The 27,891-nt window shown below is 37.4% G+C and overlaps 2 protein-coding genes across 4 annotated transcripts in view; one reads left to right on the forward strand and one right to left on the reverse strand.

The window, feature by feature from the left end:
* Nucleotides 1-802: 802 nt before the first annotated feature.
* On the reverse strand, nt 803-1,386 carry LOC124591425 (meiotically up-regulated gene 135 protein-like). Its single transcript, XM_047131734.1, has 2 exons — nt 1,028-1,386; nt 803-977 (listed from the first exon to the last, which is right to left on the reverse strand). Exons 1-2 carry the CDS (start codon nt 1,384-1,386, stop codon nt 803-805), a joined length of 534 nt encoding a protein of 177 aa, XP_046987690.1.
* Nucleotides 1,387-12,139: 10,753 nt separating this feature from the next.
* Nucleotides 12,140-27,891, forward strand: part of LOC124609119 (elongation factor 1-delta-like) — a 52,762-nt gene continuing 37,010 nt past the window's right edge. For 2 of the 3 annotated variants that reach the window (XM_047140046.1, XM_047140047.1), the window contains exons 1-2: nt 12,142-12,270; nt 12,867-12,958. In XM_047140046.1, the coding sequence (XP_046996002.1) occupies nt 12,231-12,270; nt 12,867-12,958 (132 nt within the window). In that variant the 5' untranslated portion in view covers nt 12,142-12,230. Of the gene's footprint in view, nt 12,271-12,866; nt 12,959-27,891 lie in introns of all 3 variants that reach the window. The other variant, XM_047140045.1, reaches the window with a different exon arrangement.

Genomic DNA, 27,891 nt, shown 5'->3' on the forward strand with positions numbered 1-27,891 from the left:
AGTTTAAATGCCACTCGAAATAATTCCTATAACCTCCCCACCGTTTAGAATATGGAGGAGGGTCTAACAACTCTAAAGTTTAGTGTTTTTGTTTTCCTCTTGACCAAAAATTTTGTTTAAACTGCTTAACAAAATCATCCCAGTCCCTAAATTCAGTTCTATGCAGTACTGCCCATTCCGCAGCTTCTGCTTCTAAATGTCCTATTACAAATTGAATCCGTTTTTCATTACTCCATTTAGGAGATAATGAAGTTTCAAAAGCTTTTATAAAGATTATAGGGTGAAGTTCGCCTCCTGGTTTGAATACAGGAAATCGACTTGCTACATTTGAACTTGTCGTTATATCATCCCAACATTCTGCGATAGACATAGTTGGATTTTGTTTAGATTGCAGAGACGGAGTTGCATCAGATTGGCTTGCCGTGATTTCTTTATTTATATTGTTGTCATCCAAGCTAGCAAACACGATTATGTTATTACTTCTACTACTTGAAATGTTTTCATTATTATCTAATTCCGATAACCATTTAGTAATTTCCTGTATTTGCATTTCTGTATTGGATACACGATTAGCTAATATCGATTCTTCACTGTGTTCACAATGTGAATGCTCTGTACCTTCATCAATGTTATTATCTTTGGAAGTCTCAAGGTTACTGCGTATTTTGGTAATTAAATATTTCATGTTTTCTATTTCAGTATGATCTTTTTCTACTCAATGAGTTAATATCTCTAATTCTACATTGTCTATTGAAGAAATCTGTACAGGTTTGGTAGAAACCTCTTTAATAGATTCTAATAATTATCTACGAACAGTTTCTGTTTGCATAGAGAATTCATCTAGTAACTTATCGTTATTTTTCTCTATTTCATTTACAACTAAGACATTGACATTATCTAGTCTCTTGGTTAAGTCAGTAATATCATTTCGCATGCGAGCTTTTCCCTCATGCGATTCCTGGATATGTTCTTCTAACCTTTTACAATTATCAGCAATCTTATTACTAAGTCCTACTAGTTTTCCTGCGTTTCAACTTTAGAAGCCTCTATTTTATCACTTAATTCTCGACTGGTTTCATTAAGATGTTCCTGTAACCTGTCCGTAGATTTTTTTAGCTCCCCTTTTAATCTAGCAGTAGATTGCTCGTTAGACTGTTTTAATTCCTGTTTTAGTTCCTCTTTTAATCTAGAATGTTTTAATCTAGCAGTAGATTCTTCGTTAGACTGTTTTAATCTAGCAATAGATTCTTCGTTAGACTGTTTTAATTCCTGTTTTAGTTCCTCTTTTAATCTAGCAGCAGATTCTTCATTCAACTGTTTTAATTCAGCTAGAAAATCCCCGTTAGATTGTTTTAATTTAGCGATCGCCCTAAAAAGGGATCTCATGCTTCAATCGGACACAGATAGCTCTTCGTCTGACATTTCACTTCCCGACATTATTGTAAGATATTAACTAGTTACACACGCAGACTTGTAATCAACAATCCTATTGAAGCACACTCCCTATGTACAACACTCCACTTCCAACTTAAAACAGACTCACCGGACACTAATATTGTAGCTTGCAGTTCTCGGTGATCAGTGTGCTGCTATGGGCTGTAGAAGTAACAGCTGTCGATGCAGCCGCTGAGATGCTGCGACCCCGCTTCCGCAACCGGCAGGACGCTGAGTCGAACACCGGAGACGTCACTGGCTGCAACCACGCCCGGCCCACCGTTGACAGGCGAAGCCCTCAGCAATACCTCTAATAGCATCTGGAGGAACGCCCCCCAGCTGATGTACTGGCCCTGTTAGTTTAGGAGAAAAAGGTTTTCGGGGTTTGCAGCGTTCAGCTGCTGCCCAACAGATGCGCCTTCTCGTAGAATAACTGCGTGACCGTACTGCTTGGCTGCACTCCATCAGCTGCCCACACCCGCGAAGTCGCCGCTGGCTGGTGAAGGCTCCACGAAAACTCGCGTTGACTTCCGAAGGACTCTTGATGTTTTGTTTCGTACCTGTATGCCTTAGTTGCACACAAGTCCTGTTTATAAGGTCGCCATGGTGTAGTGTAACGACGTAAGTTTCTTATAAATGATTTTCTTTCGACATATAACCGTGTGTAGACTTCGTCACCTACGTCAGTTACAACCCACTTCAAAATTATTTATATTCTTTTTAAATTGTCTCAGAATGGTTCTTGAACGAAACTGTAAAACATCATTTCAGTCGTATGCACAGAATTACGTCACTCGGGCCAATTGGTTTGCGTAAACTTTTTCAATTCTAGATGTCGTTTGTTTCTCCTCAGAAATTATATTGATACACGTTATCTGATTTAATCGATATTAGAACCACATTGAATAAACTTTTTGAGATTCAAAGCCGCGATGAACGCTGTCAAAATTCAATAATCTTGTCAAATATATTATTAATTCATTCACATAATTCTTCATAAATAAATCCTCGGAACACGTATTTAAACTTTAGTAGCATCCACTAGTTTATTATCTTCCTACATACAGACGTGAACCTGAGCCTTGACGAGACAAAACTAACGTTTTCAATAAGATTAAACTTCCTATGATATCATTGTTGTACAAAATATTACAAATTCTCAATTATTTGATTTTTAGAAGCACGACGCAACAACTCGGTTTCAGGATCTTCTGTTGCTCTTTGGCTGTTGACCCGCGATGTATAGTGGCCAGCAATTTTCTCTCTGGTCCCGGCAGCGAAGATGCTGTCTCCGTTCGTTGCGCCGCCCTCTCCGTACATGAAACATAAAAAATAAATACAAAAACTTTAGACAATTCACAACCGTTACAAATATTACAGAAATACATAAACAAAACTAAATTAAACTTATATTCACCTGCAAACTGGGCTGACACTGGTGGATGGGTGATGCTTCAATTTCCGCGTCCCATTACACTGACCGCGACCATCAACACGTTCAGCTGTTCGCGAACAGTGGCCAGCTCCTCCTGCGTCCTTACACAGCAGTCACACATCCTATCCGTCCTAAAAATCGATTTACTGTAGAGAGTTAATCAACTTTTAGCTCGACTGCTAATTCACTAAAGGCGACTGATTGTTGACTAAACTGTGGTTGCTAGACACTTCTTGTGGAAAACTATGGAAATAGCACTATCTGTCTGTGGACTGTATTGAAAACAAACTCTAGCACTACTGGCACTATGGTTGACTAAAGGGACTCTCTCTGACTGTATTCAAAACAAACACGAAATCTATGGAACACTATTACTAGCACTCGACAATTGAAGCTTCCTAAGCGCAAAAACACACTGAAGAAGAAGTGACAAGTAAGAAAAATACAGTTAATACTTAAATTAACGTAGTTCGCTGCACAGCAGACGTGAAGCGGATGGCAGTTACGACGACACTGACACTACAATGATAACGTTTATTAATGGCCAAAGCAAACAATACAAAAGATATTCTTGATCAGTTTTGCATGGTAAATTGCAGATAAGTGAAATAATATTTCAAAACAAGGGCATTTACTTGTTAGTGAAAACATATAAATACAAAAGCATCAAATAACATTTGTAAGGGAATATATAAGAGTTTTTTTACCTTATCCATTAGGTTTATTTTCGTATATAGCAAATAACATCAAACAACTATATTTTTTTCCATCAATAGAACTGACTTTTTCACTTAATAATTTGTTACCTAGTGAACATTGCTTCATCGATTTAAGTTCTTATTTACATGCAGTGTACATATCAGGTCTGTTCTGCTCTCGTAAAACCTAAATGACTTTTTACTTTCAAATACCTGGCCTTGCTTATGGAATAACAATCTAAGGAAAAAATGTTCTGACTTACTGCTACCCCTCCCCCCTCCCAGGTGAACATCAACATCTGAATGACATACCAGGATAATTCTAGTAAATTTTCCAGAAGCACGATCATCACTAGTATTTCGTTTTTGATTCATAGTGAAAAAGACAAATCTAACTTTTGGTAAATTTTCAAACTAATCAAATCATACCTCAGTAAAAGACAGCAGTTTGTGTATTCAGGACATCAGCTGTCAAACACACTTCAGGTTCAGCATAGAGTAACACAGGGATATAAATTAGGATTATATCTATCCCTTGCACAATAAATGACCTATCAGAAAATGCAGTTGTAAAGACATATATTTGTGTGGATGATGTAGATTTTTTGTCTGTAAACCATGTTTTAGATGATCTTGTCAGTGGTATGAATTTGGTGAAAAAAACGAAGACCATTGTCTAATGTTAATGGTTTAGTATTAAACATAAAAAGGATCCAGAATATTTGATTCAGTCTATCAAAATTGAAAAAATAGGAAAACAGAATCTAAAATTGTTAGGCATTGCACTTCACAACAAACTAACATGGATCTCCCATGTTGAATATGTGACAATTACGTTGTCAAGAGTGATATATTTGCGGAAGAGACTGAATCAGTTTTGAATTCATAAGGACAACATGTTTAGCTTTCTTACTGTATTTTAAGGTATTAATGAATAGCTTGGGGAAGTAACAGTAATATTTACGAAATTCTTGTGATTCAGAAAAAGGTAATAAGAGTAATGGAAAAGGTAGATAGAAGAACACATTGCAAACCCTTGTTAATTAAGTATAAGATTTTCACAGTAATATATATATATATATATATATATATATATATATATATATATATTCTGGGTAGTGTTAGTTATATACTTGGCGAAACAGCTAAATTAGGTGCAACAAACCAAAGACTTGATTATAATATAGCAGCCTGCACCTCTATACTTTCATCACAAAATCGGTTAGCAAAATCTAGTAACAGTCATATGATCTATAATAAATTGTCCAAACACATCCCAAGCATGCCAGTCAAATTATTTAAGAAAAATTGCACGGTTTCTTGTTAGCTCATTAGAAGAATTTTCAGATATTTCCAGTATGAGTGTAGCAATGTAAAAGCTTATTCTTACGGAATTAATAAGTTAAGTGTGCTGCCAATATTTATTGCATTTAATAATGCCAAAAGACTAATAAAGAATCTGAATCAGAATCTAATCTATCTCTGCATTTATCACATTTCCAGTCTGATACTGTCTTTTTCTGTTAAAAGTTAATAACTTTTCCATATCTTGGTTTTATACCTTGTGCAAGGTGCTTACATACATGTTATATGTATTTTTCAAATTATTCTGTTGTAATTAGTCTTTGCTAAGTCCGTTGCTCCTTTCCCAAGCACTCTGTATGTGAATAGGTTATATTAAACCTTTCACTGCAGCATTAGGAAAGCAGATACAAAACATGTGTGCAGCTCATCAAGTGGACTTTCTTGCAGTCGAAATTTTTCCCTTTCTCTTACTTTTTGTTTTGTTTTTAAGTCAGAAATTCGAAATTAAACTCAGGACCATCTAAATCTATCTCACACATCTTTATTCATACCGTTTTACAAAAACAGTTGCCTAGAATTTCCAGCCATTGAAGGGATGACAGCACAAGAAACCAATTTAAAACGAGTGCAACAATGAAATTGAAAAGTTAATCCATATATATATATATATATATATATATATATATATATATATATATATATATATATATATATATATACACTCCTGGAAATTGAAATAAGAACACCGTGAATTCATTGTCCCAGGAAGGGGAAACTTTATTGACACATTCCTGTGGTCAGATACATCACATGATCACACTGACAGAACCACAGGCACATAGACACAGGCAACAGAGCATGCACAACGTCGGCATTAGTGCAGTGTATATCCACCTTTCGCAGCAATGCAGGCTGCTATTCTCCCATGGAGACGATCGTAGAGATGCTGGATGTAGTCCTGTGGAACGGCTTGCCATGCCATTTCCACCTGGCGCCTCAGTTGGACCAGCGTTCGTGCTGGACGTGCAGACCGCGTGAGACGACGCTTCATCCAGTCCCAAACATGCTCAATGGGGGACAGATCCGGAGATCTTGCTGGCCATGGTAGTTGACTTACACCTTCTAGAGCACATTGGGTGGCATGGGATACATGTGGACGTGCATTGTCCTGTTGGAACAGCAAGTTCCCTTGCCGGTCTAGGAGTGGTAGAACGATGGGTTCGATGACGGTTTGGATGTACCGTGCACTATTCAGTGTCCTCTCGACGATCACCAGTGGTGTACGGCCAGTGTAGGAGATCGCTCCCCACACCATGATGCCGGGTGTTGGCCCTGTGTGCCTCGGTCGTATGCAGTCCTGATTGTGGCGCTCACCTGCAAGGTGCCAAACACGCATACGACCATCATTGGCACCAAGGCAGAAGCGACTCTCATCGCTGAAGACGACACGCCTCCATTCGTCCCTCCATTCACGCCTGTCGTGACACCACTGGAGGCGGGCTGCACGACGTTGGGGCGTGAGCGGAAGACGGCCTAACGGTGTGCGGGACCGTAGCCCAGCTTCATGGAGACGGTTGCGAATGGTCCTCGCCGATACCCCAGGAGCAACAGTGTCCCTAATTTGCTGGGAAGTGGCGGTGCGGTCCCCTACGGCACTGCGTAGGATCCTACGGTCTTGGCGTGCATCTGTGCGTCTCTGCGGTCCGGTCCCAGGTCGACGGGCACGTGCACCTTCCGCCGACCACTGGCGACAACATCGATGTGCTGTGGAGACCTCACGCCCCACGTGTTGAGCAATTCGGCGGTACGTCCACCCGGCCTCCCACATGCCCGCTATACGCCCTCGCTCAAAGTCCGTCAACTGCACATACGGTTCATGTCCACGCTGTCGCGGCATGCTACCAGTGATAAAGACTGCGATGGAGCTCCGTATGCCACGGCAAACTGGCTGACACTGACGGCGGCGGTGCACAAATGCTGCGCAGCTAGCGCCATTCGACGGCCAACACTGCGGTTCCTGGTGTGTCCGCTGTGCCGTGCGTGTGATCATTGCTTGTACTGCCCTCTCGCAGTGTCCGGAGCAAGTATGGTGGGTCTGACACACCGGTGTCAATGTGTTCTTTTTTCCATTTCCAGGAGTGTATATATATATATATATATATATATATATACAAATATATACAAATATATATATGGATGGGGGGTATATATGTGGGTGGGTGTCACACCTGCATGTAACAATTACCACCGATTCTGTACTTAGGTGTACCAGTGAAAGGGTTAAACTGCACTGCTTTAAATTTTACCAAGTAGTTACTTACACTAGAATTTGTCAAGAGGTTATGGTCCCACACAACACAAGTAGGAAATTGAATATGTAACTATCCATCAGTTTTTGTAAAGGAGCACACAAACAAGTCAGTGACGCATTACAGATCAACCAACAGTCAGAAGTAGCATCAGTCAGCAAGTTAATGTCAGTAAATGAAAGTCACAGAATTATTGTCATAATCATTAGTGAAGGTATAGAAGTAATGTAAATTGTGTTTAACTTCGTGCATAGTAAATTTTTGTTCGTTATTAATAGAGTTGATTAAATCACAATTAGAACTTCTGTTAGAGAATCTAGGTTTTCCGTGATTTCCCTAAATCGTTTCAGGCAAATGCTGGGATGGTTCCTTTGAAAGAGCACGGCCGATTTCCTTCCCACTCCTTTCCTAATCTGAGCTTGCACTCCGTCTCTAATGACCTCGTTGTCGACGGGACGTTAAACACTAACCACCACCACCACCATCTGTTAGAGAATCAATTACATTGCTTGGCGATTTAATCTAGACTTAACATTAAAATTAAAGAAGTTGCTTTCAGTAGCAGCAATGTAGGAAATTAAATGGACAGCAGGAGAAACTGAACCATATGTCATGTCTTAGATTGAGAAAGATCATAAGCCACAAATTTTATAGATTTGAATATCAGCAGAAACATAGCTAGAAAAATAGAAAGTTCAAGTCTGCCAGTCAAATGCTTTACAGATTAGAAACGGTCTATTCTTCATATTTAACAACTGAATCTTTGGAGAGAAATTTCATCAGTTACAGATACAATATGATAGTAGGTAGTAAGTTAGCTATTCAAAACTATATGCAGACACAAGAATGGAGAGTTAACAGAAGAAGCAGAAGCTGTGAAAGAGAGTTGGATTATGTCATATAAACTTTGGCTGACCACCAAAACACCATCACTTCCATTCTGCATGGGATAATATGACAGTATTCGGCAAAAATTTCGACACATTTTCTGAATGTTTGCGTCTGAATAGGTTAAACGAGCTAGAATCGCCAAACATGCCCGTAAACACTTTTATCTCAAAACAAAATATGCTCTTTATTAAAGCAAGTCAGCAGGAAAATTCTCGGTATTTGAAATATGGCATGTAAAGAAACATTGTAGAAATAAACTTGACTGTAGCATTTAGCCTATTCTAGCGAAAGGTATTTATCCAATAACTTCAAATAAAAGGGTAATTTAGCCAAAGAATATCCAAATGCAGCAGTAGACAGCAATAAGGCTAACAAAAGATCCAACAGTAGGGAATCAAACGGTTTGAAATATAAAGAGAGTATTCACAGTTGGATTATCTATAACCAATATAAAAGAAATGAATTTGCAATCTGATCGAGAAAACGTTTGGTACCAAGATAGTGGTGTCACACAATTCATGACATTCAGAAAGGAGTGGTTAATAAATTAAGCAAAATTAAATGAATGTACAAAAGTGGTGATTGGCGACATTACTAAATTAAAAGGAATGGTGTGGAATACATTGAATTAGAGGCCTTCAATTGGAGAACAGTGGTATGATATAGTTCTAGACAATGTTTTATATGTGACAAATATAAACTTTTATTTTCTGTTACTCAGCTCTTACATAAAGCCTAAAATCAGATGCGAGTGACAGCTGTGCACACTGTTATTTCGTACAAAAGATTCTAATAAATGTATGACAAAAATCTCAATTAAAATGTGGCATGAAAAGTAAGCACATCGAAGTCACCTATGTCAGAGATGTACTAAAAAGAAATAACATTGATTATATTGATGACAAGAATGAGTATATATGTATTGGTTGTATCTATGACAAACAAAGTCATAAACCTCATGGGACAAATACGAATGTTGCTGAAAATAGTTTGGATCTAATCCATGTTGATTTGTGTGTGGTGAATCCCTTGTCATTAGGAGGAGTAAGATATTTTTTGTTTTGTTTTTTAAAGATGATGTTTCCCATTTCTTATCTCTTCATTTTTTGAGGAAGAAATATGAGGCTGTTTCTCAATAAGAAACTATCATGAGAATGGTAGAAAATCAGTTTGGGAAGAAAGCAAAATTTTTAAAGTCAGATGACAGGACCAATATCAAGAATACTCCCACTAAGATGATTGTAGATGAACTGTGTGTTCTCCATATCCAGACCAACACATACACACCTCAACAAATCTGAAAAAACTGAAAGAGAAATGCAACAGTTGTTCAGTCAGCACGATCAGCAATACATGTGTGTAATCTAAATGAGAATCTGTGGGATGTAGCGATATATTATGCAGTCTTTACGCTAAATCAAGTTGGAAGAAAAGTAGATCTTACTACATTCAGACGTTCAGGACTTGACTGCTATGCTCTGAATGGAGATCACAAACGAAGAAAAATTCAAAAGATATCACAAAAAGAAACCTTTGCGAGGTATGATTTGAATTCATCCTGCTACAGAATCTACCTATTTGATGAAATGTGCAACTCGTCTCTGGTAATACTACATTTAATGAAAGAATAGAAGATAAAGAGGAAGCTGTCATAGTTGAGACTTTCACAAGAGAAAAGCAGAATGAAATTGATGATCCAGGAAAAAGCCAGATATCTGACGAACCACTCTGTGATATTGTGGCGTTCGCTGTGTTATTCAGTGGTTTGGTATTTAACTAATTTGTAAATGGAAATGATAATCTTATTTTATTACATTGAGTAATTACTAAATAATTTTTCTCCCCGCTAAAGATTTGATCAAGTTGCTAAAGAACTCCAAGTTAACGTCATGTTAAAGTGTTGTCTGTAATTTGTGTAAGTGTCACTGAATCACAGTTCATACAATGGATTCTATACAACTATGGATTATGATGGAAACAGTTATCTTCAGCAAAATGATCATTAAAACCACCAAATATCAGCCGCGCACAAAACTGACGTATGTTACCTGAAACAATATTCTTCGCAACTCGTGCGTAATTAATTTCGGCTCCATACATCAGCAAGAAAAGTTTGTTATAATGATCGTGCTATGAGCACTGTTTTTAAAGAACCAATCTGATTCGAATCATTTTCATTAAAATGAGTTCGGAACCACCAGTGCACATTTACTTTTACACATTTGTATTACGTTCGGCATTTATGTCTGCAGAGTTGCGTAATTTGAATTTGCCGCTGACATAATTGTTAAGATGGCAGCAGACAATTGATAGAGACTTTCTATTGTTAGACCAAATAAGTAAGTATTTAAAATGATTATTAAATTCTATAAACTATACTTTCATATTGTGCAGTATTTAGACCTCATCAAGCAAACATTTGATTTGTTCTAAGGAAAACACAGACAAAAACGCGATACAAATCGCTATCATCAATGGCTGCACTCCTTGCAGCGGAAAGAAATAATTAACACAGATAATGCTTACTGAGAGAGGAATTAAATTTACAAATAATTATTCACTCATATTTATAATAATAATGAACTATATTTTCAAGTAATAGTTAACAAATAATTACAATTTCTTAACAGACCTCAGTTTGATATGTGTCCGAAACTTACAAAAGCCAACCAACAAGACGTAAAAACAAAGGAAGAAAAAACGCAGATCATAAAAGCAATTTACAATTATCATTGTCTTTGTATGATACATATCAATATGTCCAATTATATCATGGAATATTATATAAATAATTAATATTTATAATTTTCACTGTTTTTTCATATGTCGAATAGATAATGTTTATATCTGTTAGAGGCATAATTTCCTCTCATCGCACTGTAGCCAAAAATTTATCTCGTGGATGTTACAATATCTCTGAAGATTGCAGGATGTCATCTGGTTACCTAACACAAAATAGAGACTTAACACTAAACCTATGTGACAGACGATACATTTGGCAGCCTGTCACTTTTTCTGACTATGAAATGAATCCTGTGCAACAGAATAATGAAGACGTTTGTAGTTCAAATTATTTGAAAGACAAAAACTGGTATAAAGCAATGTCTGATTAATATAAATGGTTAATAAATTTGAAAACTTAGAATCTTGCAGAAATTCTAAAGCATATGAAACCTTTAACCAGGGTATTGTGTAAAACTCAAGACAGACATTATAAAACCAGACTAGTTGCACGTTGTTTTGAGCAAGACGAAAGACTAGACTATTCAGAACCCTTTAGCTCTGTAGCATGTTACGAATCAATTACATTCCTTCTTAGTTACTTCTTAGTCTTGCGGCTACAAATAAAATGAAAATAACAACTTTTGATGTAAAGGCAACATTTCCACATAGCCATCCATCAGTGGAGGTTTATGTGAATCAACCAAATGGATTCACTGCTGGTACAAATAGAGTCCAGAAGCTGAATAGGAGTTTATGTAGCCTAAAAAAGCTCCATAAAACTGGAATGAGATATTCTGAAATTCTCTGATGATGTTAGTTAGGGTTTGTTAATACTGGCTATGTTTCATGTGTCTATTATAATGATGAAAGAATTGTTATAGTAATGAAGCATGTGCTTTTGTTTCTTTTTAATCTTTATTTTGTTATTGTGCTTTGTTTTCTTGGCAGTTGCAAATGGTCCGTGGCGACTTGGATACTTTTTTCCATTGAGTGTTTTTCCACAAGCTGGATCAGATATTTCAAAGGGAAAAATTATTTAGGTTTTATAATAACTGAAAAGAGCTGATCAAGAAGTTTGCGTTGGCCATTAATAAATTTCATCGTTGTTCGTTTTTCAGTTCAGGTACTGCACTTCGAGTTTTTGTGCCACAGATGATGATTCATAATCTCACACTCACAATTCGGTACTGGGCTAAGCGAATTAACATGGCTGACGTAAGGGAAAATGGGAAGCAGCCGTTTCGTGACTGGCAGTAGTATTTAACTTTAATTGGAATCTGATCGATATAATGGAGAGTTTCATGTGCGATTTTTCAATGCCTCTGTAGATGCAGCATATCTTTCGCCTAAGAGTTGTACTCAGTTTTTTAGTACTGTTCTCTTTGCGCTAAGATCCATGACAACAGCCGGTCTTTGCCGTCAGTGGTCGGACGTATGGTAGTTGTTTCTGGCAACGTGTTGATTGTAAAGAAAGGTATGAGGAGTGAGGAATATGTTTAATGTTAACTTATGTACGCTGCGCTATTTCTGTCACTGCTGCTCATTCCCGAAAGAGTTAATTTGGGTGATATGTGCGGAATTTGTTGAAGAACCGTCGGTGTTGTTGCATAGTGTTTCTGTCGATAACATAAGCTTTCTGTCTAAACGAAGTAAAATATTTTCAGGGATCAGAAGTGAAACAAGGTGTCATTAGTGTTCAGAAAATGCAATCGCAGAACAATGAGCTTGCATATCGATGAAGCGTGTCGTATATTTAGTGTGTTATTCTGCAGTCCATTTCTGTCACCCGTATTCTGATAAGTTAATTGCATTAGTATAAAGCATTTTAAGTGTTATTTCACGACAAAAGTTTTTCAGGCATATTTTCTCATCACCGTTGTAGTCGCAGCTTGTGACAGAAGTTGTATCCCTTATTTGTAGATACATTCTTGAAGTCAGTATTTAGCTTAAAGAATGAAGATTGTAAGACTATAATTACCGTAGTTCGTATGTCAATATGAATAAACCTTCGATACATTTCACACCGAAAATATCAGCATGTTTTAAAGCATTATTTTTTTTATTCACCAGACATGACGTCACCGTTAGTGCACGAGAAAATATGGTTCGAAAAATTCAGATATGACGAAGCAGAGCGACAGTATTTTGAGAAACTGTCAAAGGTAAGCAACCTATCTTACATTACAGTAACTAGGACACTACCTCATGTGTAAATAACTGCTGTCACTTTTTCATGAACGTTGTAAGACCAAAGGCAGAAAGATTTTGTAGTATATCCAGTTTACTTTGTGGAATAACAAATTCAACAAGCAAAGTAGTGTTCACCTTCTTACATGCACACTGGTCAGTTTGGAGTGCTGTAAACTGGTCATAAGCTGTTGCCATTTCCTCATTTCCTGAGTACGCTGTGGTCACTTGAATCCTCAGATAACATCCATGTTCACAGGACTTGATCAATTTGCAGCTCGTGGTCTAGTGGCTTGCGTTGCTGCCGCTGGATCACGGGGTCCTGGGTTTGATTCCCGGCCAGGTTGCAGATTTTTTTCTGCCCGGGGACTGTGTTTGTGTTATCATTTCATCATCATTCGTGCCAGTGGCTAGATTGAACTGTGTACAAAAAATTGGAGCTTTGCACATGTGCTGATGACAACGCAGTTGAGTGCTCCACAAACCAAACATCAGGACTTGCTCATCTATGTCTCTAGATTTATGAACACAGTAGTAACGTATTGTAATGCTCCTGGCCCATTAAATCAGTCTTGATGACGCATGGACTGTCAGCTACATGCAATAGCAGATGTAATGTAGCAATCAACAGCTTTGCAGTTTGGTAGTTGCAGAATATAGTAATCAGTGAGTTTCTGGAATACCTTGGAAGCAATGCGTGGACCCTCTCCCTTATTGAATTGATCCCATTATCAAAGTTGGAAGGGGTGTTACATGGAATTAGTGTGATGTCTCTTGGGGGTGATTAAGCTTTCGTCTGATGTGCTTATGTAATTGTTGCACCGTACAAGGTGGATTTGAAGTTTGTTTTATTAGTAAGGTCTTGAATTATGTATAATAATACAATAATTTTCCTACATTACCGTCAGATAGCTCAGTACATTAGTAAAAATCTTGAAAGGGAACTTCTTGTTTCTGAATTTGTGGTGACAACTGTTTACTGATGTAGTCTTATTGAAGTTGACAATCTTTATTTTTCCAGTACAGCAGAAAATAGTATGGAAATTCCAAGCTTCCATTATCACATTGCTGGAGTATCTGTTTAATGATCTCAGATGGTGTCCTTTCCAGATAAACATTGGCTACTGTTTTCTCTTCAGTAGTGGTATTTGAAGCAGAAGAGAAAAAAATTAAAAGTGAATCTTTTTAGTCATATTCCATCAACTGACATACTGTTCTGTGTTTGTTATGGTTAAATATCAAGTTTAATCAAAATATATAATGAAAAGCAGGGTTCCGTATTTTTAACAAAGTTAGTACATTTGAAATTAGTGCAAATTCAGAACAAATGAGTAAATCAGGGCTTCATAGACTTGCCATCAGTATACTTACTTTTTGACATGATCTACTGCATAACAGATGAAATGCTAACAGCAATATTGCATATATGATTGGACTTTAAATATAAACAAAAATTTCACACATATTGCATTGAACGTGATGTGGAGATTCACCAGTGCTTAAGTAGAATTTCTTAGTGGTGTGTTTTTGCTCTAGAAGTTTATTTGGATTAAGTCTCAATTTGTAGAATTTTATCATTGCCATAGCTTTTGTTTCTAACTTGTCTGGTTTTTTTCATCTGTAGGCTATATCTTGTTTCAACAGGTGACTTAGGACCTGGCATGGCCAATGAATTTATTTATTTTACCGACTCAGTTGGTTTCTTATACCAGTCAAACAGTTTACCTTCACAGCATTAACTTACTCAGAAGTACTCATCATGCAATGAAGTTCGTGGCACTAGATTTTACGAGCCTGATGGTTTTATATTGGGCGACCTAAGACACTGGTTAAAGAGGTTTCATATATGATTCACAAATATATCCTATGCATATATCAAAGAAAACTGTGTTGATGCTGTTAAAATGAACAAGTGTCACTAGTTGCTCACTTTCCAACACTTGTAACTAATTCACACCAGGTGTCTAAAATCATTCAGAGTTATATATAATCATCTGCAACTTCAAATACAGCTAAATTTTCTGTTCAGTGAATAGAATAAGTAACTGGCTTTTTTGCTGTAATGGTACTCTGTAATGATGAGCAGATTTTTGAAAAAGTTCTTCAGGATGGGTGGGCACTTGTCAGGGGAGAAGTAACATTTTAATGTTTGGAAAACATCACTGACTCAACAGCTAGTAGAAGAGAGAAACGTTTAATTTTGCTATGACCTAGAAGTTCCATTTAAGAGCATTTCCAGGAAAACAGGGACATTTCAATGAAAATATATTTATTGAGATCTAGTTGCCAAAATTTGGCAAAATAAAGCTAGAAGTGTATATTTTATCATGTAATTATCATTTTACAAAACTTTCAATGTAGAGCACGTCAATTTTACCATCCGTTATTGCCTTTTTTCTGTTGAACAATAACACTGGAACAGTGTATTAGTGCACCCTTGTTTGTAGTCCAGTGGGCCATTCTTGAGAGTATGACTCAGAAAAGCAAGTCAGAAAAAAGTATATTTGTGCCAGAATGAGAGCTTCTGTGAAGTCTGGAAAGTGCGAGACGAGGTACTGGTGGAAATAAAGCTGTGAGGATGGGGCGCGAGTTGTAATTGGGTAGCTCAGATGGTAGAGCGCTTGCCCGCAAAACGTAAAGGTCCTGAGTTCGAGTCTCTGTCTGCCACACAGTTTTAATCTGCTAGAAAGTTTCATTTCAGTAGATTTGTGTATTAGTTCATTTGATGTGTCTATTGTTTCAAATTAATTATTTTTATTTCAAAATAGCGTCCCACATGTAACACTAACACAACATTAAGTTTTCTTTACCAAAAGTACTTTGTGTAATTGTGCTAAAGAACACTGTGAAAGTAAGCTAGTTTACATGAAGAACTCGGCTGTAACTCATAGTAAAATTGAAGTACATTAAGAATCACTCCACTGCAGAGTGAAAATCTCATTCTGGAAACATGAACCATGTCTCAACAATATCGTTTCTTCCAGGAGTGCTAGTTCTGCAACGTTCGCAGAAGAGCTTCTGTTAAGTTTGGAAGGTAGGAGACGAGGTACTGGCAGAATTGAAGCTGTGAGGATGGGTCGTGAGTCGTGCTTGAGTAGCTCAGTTGGTAGAGCACTTGACCGCGAAAGGCAAAGGTCCCGAGTTCGAGTCTCGGTGCGCCACACAGTTTTAATCTGCCAGGAAGTTTCATATCAGTGTACACTCCGCTGCAGAGTGAAGAATCTCATTCTGGTAATATGGACTTACTATGCAGAGGAGAAGCAGAAATATTAGACTGAATATGAAGCTGTCTACCTGTAATACTCAATTGAAGGGAGATAACGATTGCGTTGTTTAAATAAGTGTTTTCCAGACGCCATATCTAATTGGGCTAGCAAATCTGCTTCAGACCTTAACATGTAAACTGTGCAGTGAACAACAGTTACCACAATTCAGTTCTTGTCTTTCGGAAGATGTCGCATGAAATGTAGTGAATGAGATACATGTGTCAAGAATTGGGCATTGCACACTGCATTCTGTTCAACATCTGATGCTGTCAGAAAATAGGTGGAGAGGAATATTGTTTTAGAATGAAGGTACATGTTTTGGGCACTTACTTTGCCAATTAGCATAAGACATTTTTAAAACTAAATTTCAGATAGCAATACATAGTAATAATAGCATCAAAGACTAGAATCCAAAAGTTTAGGGAAAAATTGAACAATGAGGAAACATATCAGCTACATTTAGAAAAAGGGAAGTGTGACAAGCCAGTTAGTGAACAACAAAAGCATTACATAAGAGACCCAATAAAAGAATTGTTGTGGTGAAGAAGTTATCAGAATATCCAGAAATTGAAGCTTCTTGGTCTTTTTCCAGAATGGAAATACCATTGTATGGGAATAAAGTTTATACTCTTGTTTCGTAAGTCCAGATTTTTTTCTCAAAAGATGACCTCTCAAGAAATCTTCCAGGAAAGAGATTGTATGGTTGTTAGAGATACAATTACCAAAGAATGGAGTAATGCACAGAAGAGAATCACGTTGACAATAGTTACGGAAGCATATGAACTTTTTAAATGTGACACTCTGTATACAGCTGTGGTGAATAAATAAATTTCTTGATCGAAGACCAACTCATGTTTTTCAGACATGTAAAATGCCACATACTGTCTGGATACCATGCAAATATGGAGTTTCTTGTAAAATGTTTAAGTGATGAATTTCCAGATTTCCCAAATGATACCAGCATGTTGGTTCCTAAATTAGTCTGTAGTACAGACAATGAAAAGTGCAGGGCATAAAATTGTGGAAATTGTAAGTTCAAGCCAGTGATCCCAGACATATTAATCTAATAGATGAAATTGATATGTATGAGGAAGTACATTGGAAGGAATGGAGAGGAGTAGTGGTACGGGTCTGTGGGGAAGTCTATAAAGAGAGCTGTCTGGAACAGGGTGAAATCAGAGTTTCAGTGCACAAATTGCAGAGAATTTTAATGATTGTGCCAGGCACTGTGTGAAGTTAAATAGTGCTCTGTTCCCAAGGAAAGGATTGCAGAAAATGTTGAAATGCTGGAACAGAGATTGTCTACAGTCTGTCCTATTCCCAAATGCAGTTATTACATTATTTTTATTCTGTCAAAGTGTGCTTAAAGATGGGGCAACAGCATAACCAGAGCTGTAGTCTGTTGTTACTTTTACAGGATTAAAACAACAAGAAATGGATAAGGTGAACATCAGTGGTGCAGATTTTGTGTAAGCTGTTCTTCCAGTGACAGGGACAAAATCTCTTGTGACTGTCATACATGGCAGAAGGCATGTAGCTATTAAGTGTACCATTACTTTACATGAAAAAATGTGGAAAATTTTTTATTTGGCCTGCAGTGAAGTATGAGTGTATTAAAGATGGGTCTGTACTGAAGAGAAAGTTGTGTGTACCAGCTTTGATGAATAACAGGGGACAGTCCTTGTTTGACTAGATTTTTCTAAGTCTGTTTGAGTTTACTGTAAGTGCTTATGCTTTCTTGGTATTGGGGTGTAGCTTAAATAGTAAGTTTTAGTCACACTAGGTACTGCTATTTAATATTCTATGTAATTCATACATCACACAATTTTTTCCACCTGGAGCTATGGCAGATCATACATAGTGTCATGCATTGGTGCAACTTAGTAATTCTTTTCTCGTAGCTGCATTTTTAATAGAAGAATGTAAGTTCCATTTGGATGTGTTTTGACTGAATTGCTGCCACTAACAGAGCAGAATTATGTTTTTGTCGTCAGAATCGTTAAGTTTCATGGCAGTTTCTCGTCCCACCAGTAATATTGGTTTTATTTATTATGTTGCAGACAGTTCAATATTCATATCGGAACACTGTATATTTTAGAATTAAGACTTGTTTCGTTGTGTAAAACACTAACTTTACTTCAAATAACTTATGATTACTAAATGTAAAAAGCAAAAATACTAGTACAAATGTGCTCCCCCCCCCCCCTCCCAACCCCAAAATGATGGAATTGCTCATGCCTAATTCAGAGAGCTCACAGTATGATTTAAGTTTTTAAACACTGCATCGTAAGTTTGGAAGTGTTTGTGGATTTTACAAATTAAGAGCCGCAAGTCAGTGGGTAAGCCATTTTCACCAGTTTGGGCAGTGTTTTGCACAATATGAGCAAGGCATCCTACACCTATTATATTGTTTTCTGTCTCTTCTTCTAACTTTAAGTAAAGATTGTTTTTAACTTTTCTTTCCTCGATAATTGGTATGTGTTCTCAGTGGAAATTGCTACAATTTTTCCAATATGTTTAAGACATAATAAAGTCAAATGCTTTGCAGTCTTAACACCAAGGTTCACCAATCCTAATACGTTCATTATGATGCATTTTTGCTGGCTAGTAAAACCTAATTACTAAAGCAACCAGCTTTGTCAGTGTTGCTGGAAGAATCTCACTGAAAGTTGTAGTTCTTTTTTCAGTTTCATCATTGTTCCATAGCAAGTGGTGCAATTATATTCATAATAACTGATTTAGTTTTGTAAGCACAAGAACATCTTGTTGGTCAGTGACTTAATTTTGTCAGTAGTGCTCTCCATAGATCTGACACTTCACTTGTGCGTCACCGTGTGGTATGCGTATGTTATTGTGCCAAAGTTACTTATCCCTGTCTGAAAGAACCTTTCCTATATAGTTAAACTGAATTGCAGCTGTTTGTAGGTCTTAATGTGAATTGCTTTATTGATGTGTGTAATGATACTTTTACACCACAAACTATGCTCAGCATTTTCACTCTATCTTTTGATAACTGAAAATTCGTGCTGTATCTTTGTTTAGTTTGCACTTTCATTTTCCCATGATTAATATAGGTAATATCAAGATAAAGTTTATCAAAGACACTGCCACAAGCACTGGAAATGCTAAACTACAGTACAACACACCAAAGCTAGAATAAATGCAGTTGAAACTTCCTGATAGATTAAAACTGTGTGCCGGACCGAGACTCTTAACTCGGGACCTTTGCCTTTCGCAGGCAAGTGCTCTCCCATCTGAACTACCCAAGCACAACTCACACCCTGTCCTCACAGCTTTACTTCTGCCAGTACCTCGTCTCCCACTTTCCAGACTTCACAGAAGCTCTCCTGCTAACCTTGCAGAACTAGCACTCCTGGAAGAAATGATATTGTGGAGACATGGCTTAGCCACAGCCTGGGGGATGTTTCCAGAATGAGAAATGAAATAAATGCAGTTGTTTGCAGAATGCGGTATCATTGAGTTTCTGAAAGAACAGCTTTATTGTATTGAATTTGACTGAACTGTACAGTTCAGTTCTTAATGCAGGTGAAGCATAATGCCAGTGTCCCAAAGCTTTGAATGTCAATATGTATCAGGACTGTTGATTGGTTTAGAAAGAAAAGTCATGCTTCATACAACAAATATATGGAGTATTTTGTTAAAATTAGGACTTTCCCAGAAAATATGGGAAACCTACATGGTCATTTTGTTTGTAGTAGGGAAACTGAATTTTCATTTCAGCTTTGAACAAATGTGAAATCTAGTGAATGTCGAATGTATAAGAATGCAACCCACATTTTGCTTTAGAAGTCGTAGGGTATAAGTAATTCCTAATTGAGTGTTGCACTGATTTTCCAGAATCCATTAACCGTTGAAATATTGAGGGAAGTAAGGAACAAAGGCTGCTACTCTTGTAATTGTGTATTTAATATGTTCAAGTTTATCCATGTTCATATTTCTTTAGTGCCCTGTTGGCATATTGGCTGCCACATGGTGTAAGTCACACATTGGAAAATGGACTGGCACCACTTACTAGACTGGTTATCTTTGTACCCAACAAATGGCATGGATCTTAGTTAAGTAGGTTGCTCACACAGAGCAGTGACTCTTAAAACACTGAACAAAACTGCTGAATACATTGGCAGTTAATCGGTGTACATCAAAGTATTCGTGGTAGCCAGGACTGCTAGCCTAATAATGAATAAGTTTGTGGTTTCTGAAATGGAAATCAAATGTTCAGATTCTCTGACAGAAGGGGGGGGGGGGGGGACTGTGGCTGGAAATGAAAGCAACTGGTTGAAAATCTCATATCAGGTAAGAATCTTTTATAAATAAAATGTGAATGACTAGTTTGAATTCCAGCAGCTTGATTGGGAAAAAGTCCAGCTTCTGGGAGCAGGGCTGGGCCCCCATCAATGAGCTTTACTCTGCAACTACTTTGAATACCTTACCTCGGTAGAATATTTGTTATAGATGCAAAGACAAAATGTGGCAGTCCTATAGAACTTTACGCTTCTTTGTGAGCATAATTTCTTCCTGCATTTACAATGTGCTCAAGTGTACATTTCAACCAGTAATGAACAATTTGATGAAACCATAACATCATCAAAATAATATTGTCCAAATTTTGCTTCTTGGTTTTCATTTTCCTTTTGTATCTCATGACTGTAAGAGTTCTGTTTGTGTAGGTAGTTAATTTTTATTTAAGCTCATTTCCCTTCCCCTTTCTAACATGGTTCTGTAAGTTTTAATTTTGAGGTAGTTAAAATGTTTAACATTTACATTTACAAATTATTGCTGTGATACATGTTATGCAAGATATGTATATAATTAAGAATTTATATCTAAAACAAAGATGATGTAACTTACCAAACGAAAGCGTTGGTATGTTGACACACACACACACACACACACACACACACACACACACACACACACACACACAAAATTTAAGCTTTCGCAACCCACAGTTGCTTCATCAGGAAAGAGGGAAAGCTGAAAGGATGTGGGTTTTAAGGGAGAGGGTAAGGAGTCATTCCAATCCCAGGAGCGGAAAGACTTACCTTAGGGGGGAAAAGGGACAGGTACACACACACACACACACACACACACACACACACACACACACACACACACACAATGGCTCAGTGGTAAAGTTCAAGGCTACAGACCCTAAAGTCTAGAGTAAGAACCCCACCCAGTCTTAGGATTTTAGTCACTTTTCACTTCTTTAACTTCGGGCAAAGTTTTGTAATGTGAAAAACGCCAATTAGCACTGTGATTTGGAGCCAGTGTTAAATTGTAGGTCCCCTCTGATTGTCAAGTCAGTTCAAAGGTTGAAGAAAGGCAACAGCGTACTATCTCCAGTAAAACCATGCCTAGGAAAGCACTGCAGTGTTCAAACCAATCATCTGGTCAAAGAACTTCACTTCTTACTAAAAGCATTACATTTTTGTCTTCATCTCAACTTTCTAATTCATATTGAAGAAACTGGTTGAACAGTACTTGTTTTCATGACATACAGCTATTACAAAAAACTGGTAAGGTAAAATTTGTGACATACAACACTTTTGCTAGAGGAAAAGTTGTGGAATTAATGAAAAGGGTCATGCCATTCAGAATATAGAACCACATTAAGAGGCACATTATAGTTGTAAGGAGGGAAGTAGGAAGACCTTGGCAGATGTGTCAGTGAAGTAAACTAAAATTTGCACATTTCCATAGACTGTACAAGAGGCCGTGTCACCCATCACTTTTTACATGGTTTTCATATTTCCATGTTTGATTTCTTTATGAGTTGGTAATGTTGTGCTTTTTCAGAGTCATACCATGATTGTTCAGCATTCTGTTAAAAATCAGTCCCTGCTGGGAGAATTTAACAGAAGTAGTGACAGTTGCTCTCCATGTAACTTTTGTCAGTTACTACCAAAAATGCATTGTTGTAAATAAATTAGAAAATGTTGAACTGTATGGTATTGGTGTTAACTTTGGCCCATAATATCAGAAAAAATGGCTAACATAAATGATTTGTGTAAATATAATATAGTGGCTGACCTGTCCCTCTCCTTCCTCTCCATAATCTTGTGCATACTCACATGAGAAACATGGTGATAAGTTTCCAACAACAGAATTATTCAAAATAATTAAAACGCCAATATCTGACAGGATGCATGTGGGACACTTTTGTTTGAATGGTGACAAAAATGCTGAAATCCACTGTAAAACATTAAAAAAAAAATTAACTAAGCTCTCATTAAAGAAAACCTCTAAACAACATAGAATTTGTATCACTCTTTTCAATTAACCAAAGTAGGTAAACTGAACCCCCGGAGTCCCACAATATGGATACTTTGAAAGAATCTCAAGAACAACAAATTGTGGCATGTAAGTAAATTAATGGGTCAAGTGCCAAAAAAATGAAAATTTGAGTTAGTTGAAATTCCACTGTAACCACCAACGCCAGTAACATACATTCTGATAAAAGTGCCAGAACAGTGCAAAACAGTATTTACAGCTGTCACAAGATGGCACTCGTGTCTAACACCAACATTGATGTTCAAATAATGAGTCATGTGCCCTCTGTTCTGTTGTCGTCTTGGCGCATACTTGCGTAAATTGTTGACAGCTCTGTGGTATGTTTGCAATGATAGGACACTGCTGAAGTAATTATTACAGATACATAATACACAATATTGAGTAAATAGAAAGGAAAACTGCACCAAAACAGAGGTAGAGAGGTGAAGATATTATGCAGTGAAAGAAAGGAGCATACTCGAAAAGATAGCACTGTGGTTCCAGCTAAAGAGGCTCCCAAGCATCATGTAGTCCTTAATTGCTGTTGTAAGTTTTATTACAAGGGTTGGAATCTGATTAAGTTATGTTCTAGTATTTTAATGCATTTAATTTGTTATTGAAACAAATTTCATATGGACAAAAATCATTGTTCTTATCGTGATTTTATAGTTAACTACTCGAATGAAATTGTTTACTTACCTGCAAATACCTAGGCATGTTGATCGAAACATATTATATATACTGCTTCACTCTTTCAGGTCTCCTGTAAATGTCAGTTTAACTGCAGGAACCTTCCATATGACCAGAAACTTAGGTTTAAGGAATTCTACTCACTAAACAATACAGTGAAGCAAAATAACTATGCAGTGTCTCACAAGTTTGCAAAGTGAAGATGCAAATGTTAAAAGTAACGGAACTGCTCAGCTGTCTACTGAGAAAGGTGCAGGACAACTGGTCATGCCAAAGAAGAAAAACCTAACTATGTGTTAAGCATTGCTTGATAGTGAAGGAGATGTAATAAGAGTATGTAAAAGAAAATTTATTGAGGTTCTCGCTTTGACCAAAAGAAGAGGTCAGACATTAACACAGTTGAAGCAGAGTGGTGAGATTGTGTATGAAGAAAAGTGAGGAAATAAGACAAAACACTGGAAATATACAGAAGATTAAAAGCTGGTTGTTCATATTAACACCATACCAAGACAAGAAAGCCACAAATCAAGGGAAAAATTGGGTGATTCACTATACTCAAGTGAAGACCTGACTTTTTAAGGAATTTCAAAGGAAACATGAAGACACTAACATCACATACGCTTCTAAGCAAAAGTCTTTGAAGACAAATTTCCCAAGCTAAAATTTCATCATTTGTCAAGTGACACTTGTTCTGCGTGTGACCTCCTTAAAGCCAAATTGAGGTGTGATCCCAATAATAAAGGCAATAAACTGCAGCTAAAATGCTATCACCGAAAAGCAAAGAAAGCTCTGGATTCCACAGAAGCTGACACGATCAAGAGTCAAGGGCCTAACTAGGAAGTATGTACAGCTGCGATGGATTTGAAAAAAGTGATTTCTCTTCCTTCTTTAAGGCACAGTGAAATATACTATTTATGACAGCCGTCAAATTACAGCTTCTGCATTCATATTCGTGATAATCAAACTGGTCGCGATTCTCGGGCATGAGGCCATATGTGGCAGGGGTGGGAATGAAATTGCTTTCCATATGTGCTAAGCTTTTACTTTGACACTTACTTGTAAAAAGAAACTAATAATGTGGAGTGTGGGCAGAACAAAAACAAGATGTTTCTGTGGGTTTACCTTACAGCAAAGGGCTAATTTACAGAAATAGAACCCAAGTTTTTGGTGAAAGGACACTCTTCTATGTCCTGCGATTGTGATTTTGCTCACATTGAGAAACAAAAGGCTAACTGGGTGTGAAGTTCCGAAAGATTTAGTTCATCACCGAACTACACACACACACACACACACACACACACACACACACACACACACCATTCATAGTGACTATTATGCAAGAAACAGATTTTTTACGACATCAATTCAGCTGCTGAAAAATATGTCACCAATGTGCGTATTTCAAAAGCACAGTGGGTCAGACTGACTGCTGAACGGCCTGGGGTACTGCAAGTTTGGTCAACTCTTACTGAAATTGAAGACTTCAAGGAATATTAAATCTTGAAGAGAAACGTGAAGCCTTCTGATCTTAAACAAGTGCAGCTGGAAACACTACACTGTGAATGTTGGCTGTCTGAAAAAAGAGAAGGGATTTAGCTAAAGTGATACCATTTGTGAAAGAGGAGAATAAGTGGTTTTACAAGAAACTTGTGAAATGAGTGAAAATGGACATGATGGCACTTGTATCGTTACTTATGTTAAACCCATTGCAAACAGAACATGTCATTTTCTTCAAATTTTGTATCATTTTGTTCTTAAATCCACTAACATTGAATAAAAACACACATGTGACAAGAAACCTGTATAGTTTTTGTTTGTGTAGTGATCCCCAACTTTTATACTGCTTTTGTTGAAGTGCCATACACATTTTGTTGATTATCTCTAAATCAGTTTTTGGCGGCGCTTGGCCCATTATTTACTTACATGCCACAATTAGGAAAAGGAGATGTACATTCAGTTCACTTTATGAAAGATGTCAGGAACCACTCAGAATTTCTTGTGTGACACAAGATCATTAATAACAATTTCAACGTAGGGAAAAGTGCAAAAATACTAATATTGACATGAGGCAGATATGAAAAAGCTAAGCAAGGCTATTAACAAAGTGTGATCAGTATGTACAGGGTGTACATAAAGTCTGGGAACACTTTCAATTATTTATCGCACAAGAACCAAACATTGTACAGATATCATACATATGTCATTTTGAAGAGAAACCCTGAAAGTTTTTTCGTATATACCGCCACAGCTTAGTTTGGTAATTTGCCGATAGTCAGCACTAGTCACAAACATGGCGAGTTCAGGTGCAGAGTGAGCTTTCTGTGTGTTGGAGTGCGACAAAAACAAGTGTGCTACAGCTGTTCAATGAATGTTTAGAACAAAGTATGGTAAGAAGCCACCAAGGAAGGCTATTTACCACTGGCACAACAAATTCGTTAAGACGTGTTGTTTATGCCTGGCAAAGAGAAGCGGGCGTCTGTGTGAGTGAAGTGAATTGGAGCGCGTACAAGAGACATTCGTAAGGAGTCCAAAGAATTCCTACTTGGACGTGTTGCAGCAATGGGTGATGCTTCAAATGCAGTTGGACTCTCCATCTTTCAGCAGGATGAGGTTCCATCCCATTTTCATCGTGAAGTTTGTGGATACCTGAACACGGTGCTACTGCATCGATGGATCGGCCGTGCCACAGAAGGGGATAGCTGTTCCATGAAATGGCTTTCCCGATCACCAGCTCTCACTCCATGTGACTCTTTTCTGTGGGGGCACATTAAAGGTCTAGTGTATGTACTGCCTCTACCACGTGATGTAGCAGAGCTCCGGGAGAGAATATGGGAAGTAACTGCCACAGTCGATGATGCTGTGCTGGGACGGGTGTGGCAAGAATTCAGTTGTTAGTCTAACGTGGATGTATACTGATAAAAAATTTTGATGACTAGAGGGTGATGGCTGGAAGAAACAAAGAAAATAACCTCTACGCACCAATCTCAGTGTATGTTGGAACCCCTGTTACGAGCAGTTGTGGAAAGTTAAGATGGTGGAATAGCTGATTTGTATGGTCAGTGACATACCTATGATTTCATCTCAGCTATGGGAGAAATAAGTATTTAACAATGTTCAAGGAGCTAGTGTGGTCTTACTGAATTTACTGAGAAAAAACTTCACTTGCAGGGGCAGATGCACACAACGTATAGTAATTTAACAGTGAGTTTTCATTTTATTTTCTGGTGCATTTGGTGTTTGTTATATGCAAGTAAAAACAATGAAAACTGAAACTATGAACTGCTCTGCTAATATTCATCTGTGGCTATGCTGGTGATCAATCTGTCACCACAACCTAGCTTCCACCTTTGAGATGTAATCATTAATAATATTTCAACATAGTGGAGTAAAGCAGTAACCAACCAAAGATGGTTTTGAACACCATAATTCTTGTCTAGGCATGGTCTTGTTGGAATTGGTATGCTGTTGTCTTCCTCTGACCTGACTGACTTACCCAGCTTGTTATAAGGCTACCTACAGTTTAATGTGGATTCCGAACCACTGTACATCTCAGCATTTTTCACTTCAACAAATATTGCAAGAGGTGAAAAAATTGATAAGTGACAGATAAAAATGCCAAGATTCACTGGGGATCAAACCCAAGACCTATGGATTTGTAGTCTGCCACTTTACCACCAACCCACAAGTGCCAAAAGAAGGAAATGATGAAAGAGCCATGCACTCAGTGTGAGTAATTGTATAAACGATATCTTTAATAGCATTTCAACATAAAATGTGCAGATAGGATGCACGATACTGCAGGAATGTCAGTATTTGATAAAAGCATACTTTGCAGGAGATGCCATCCACTAAATGTGATCAATCATTATGTTAGGTGCATAGACATCCATTGATTCACCCTCTGTCCTCCCATATGCTATCCACAAGTTCACATGAAGCACATTGTCAGCATATGCTCTATAGCACAAACAAGGTGAAGGGTGTGAATGGTCTTTTTTAAAGTTTAGCCAGGTCAGGATAGGAGAAGGAAACGGATTATTTGAAATTTTGGAATTGATGGAGCAAATGGTATCTGAAAAAATGGCTGTTTGCAAGGCTATTAAATTTCCAGTGTTCGTCATCTCTTTATACTGCAAAAATAAGTTTAAATTTCTTAAAAACTCTCACTGTTTGTAAAGAAAATTTTTGTGCGCATTTGACTATGCAAGTTGGTCTTCTTTAACAGTGAATTATTGGTTACGATGACACACCAACTAATTGTTTATACAACATGGCAACTAGAGAATTTAAGATAAGTGCATCCTTACATTATCTTGGCTGAAGAAATATATTGTTCACTTCAGTACATGGGATATTTCGTTATTTGCAGTGTGAGGAAAATGTGTGGAGAAATAAGGAAGAATCTTGTGGAGAAAAGGTTCTCCTCCCCCCCCCCCCCCCCCCCCCACCCCCAGGTGGATGTGTTCACCAATATATGAATTATTTTAATTATTTCGTTATTGCTCTCTTAGTGGTGTTACCATTAGATTTAATGGTGACTAGGTTCATACATTAGTGAAAATGGTAAAATACAAATATTTAGGAGTTTTATAGGTGTCCTGTCTGTTCAAATCACAATTGTTATCACATACCTGACTCATTCTCATGTGATACATGAA

Source organism: Schistocerca americana, chromosome 1, assembly GCF_021461395.2.
Source record: "Schistocerca americana isolate TAMUIC-IGC-003095 chromosome 1, iqSchAmer2.1, whole genome shotgun sequence".
NCBI classification, from domain to species: Eukaryota; Metazoa; Arthropoda; class Insecta; order Orthoptera; family Acrididae; genus Schistocerca; species Schistocerca americana.

What these genes read in the sequence shown, in the direction of transcription:
- LOC124591425 (XM_047131734.1), bottom strand. Translation starts at nt 1,386, where the DNA reads ATGAGATCCCTTTTTAGGGCGATCGCTAAATTAAAACAATCTAACGGG. An exon ending in GAGGCTTCTAAAGTTGAAAC is followed by an intron (nt 978 to 1,027) that starts GCAGGAAAACTA and finishes TAATTGTAAAAG; the next exon opens with GTTAGAAGAACATATCCAGG.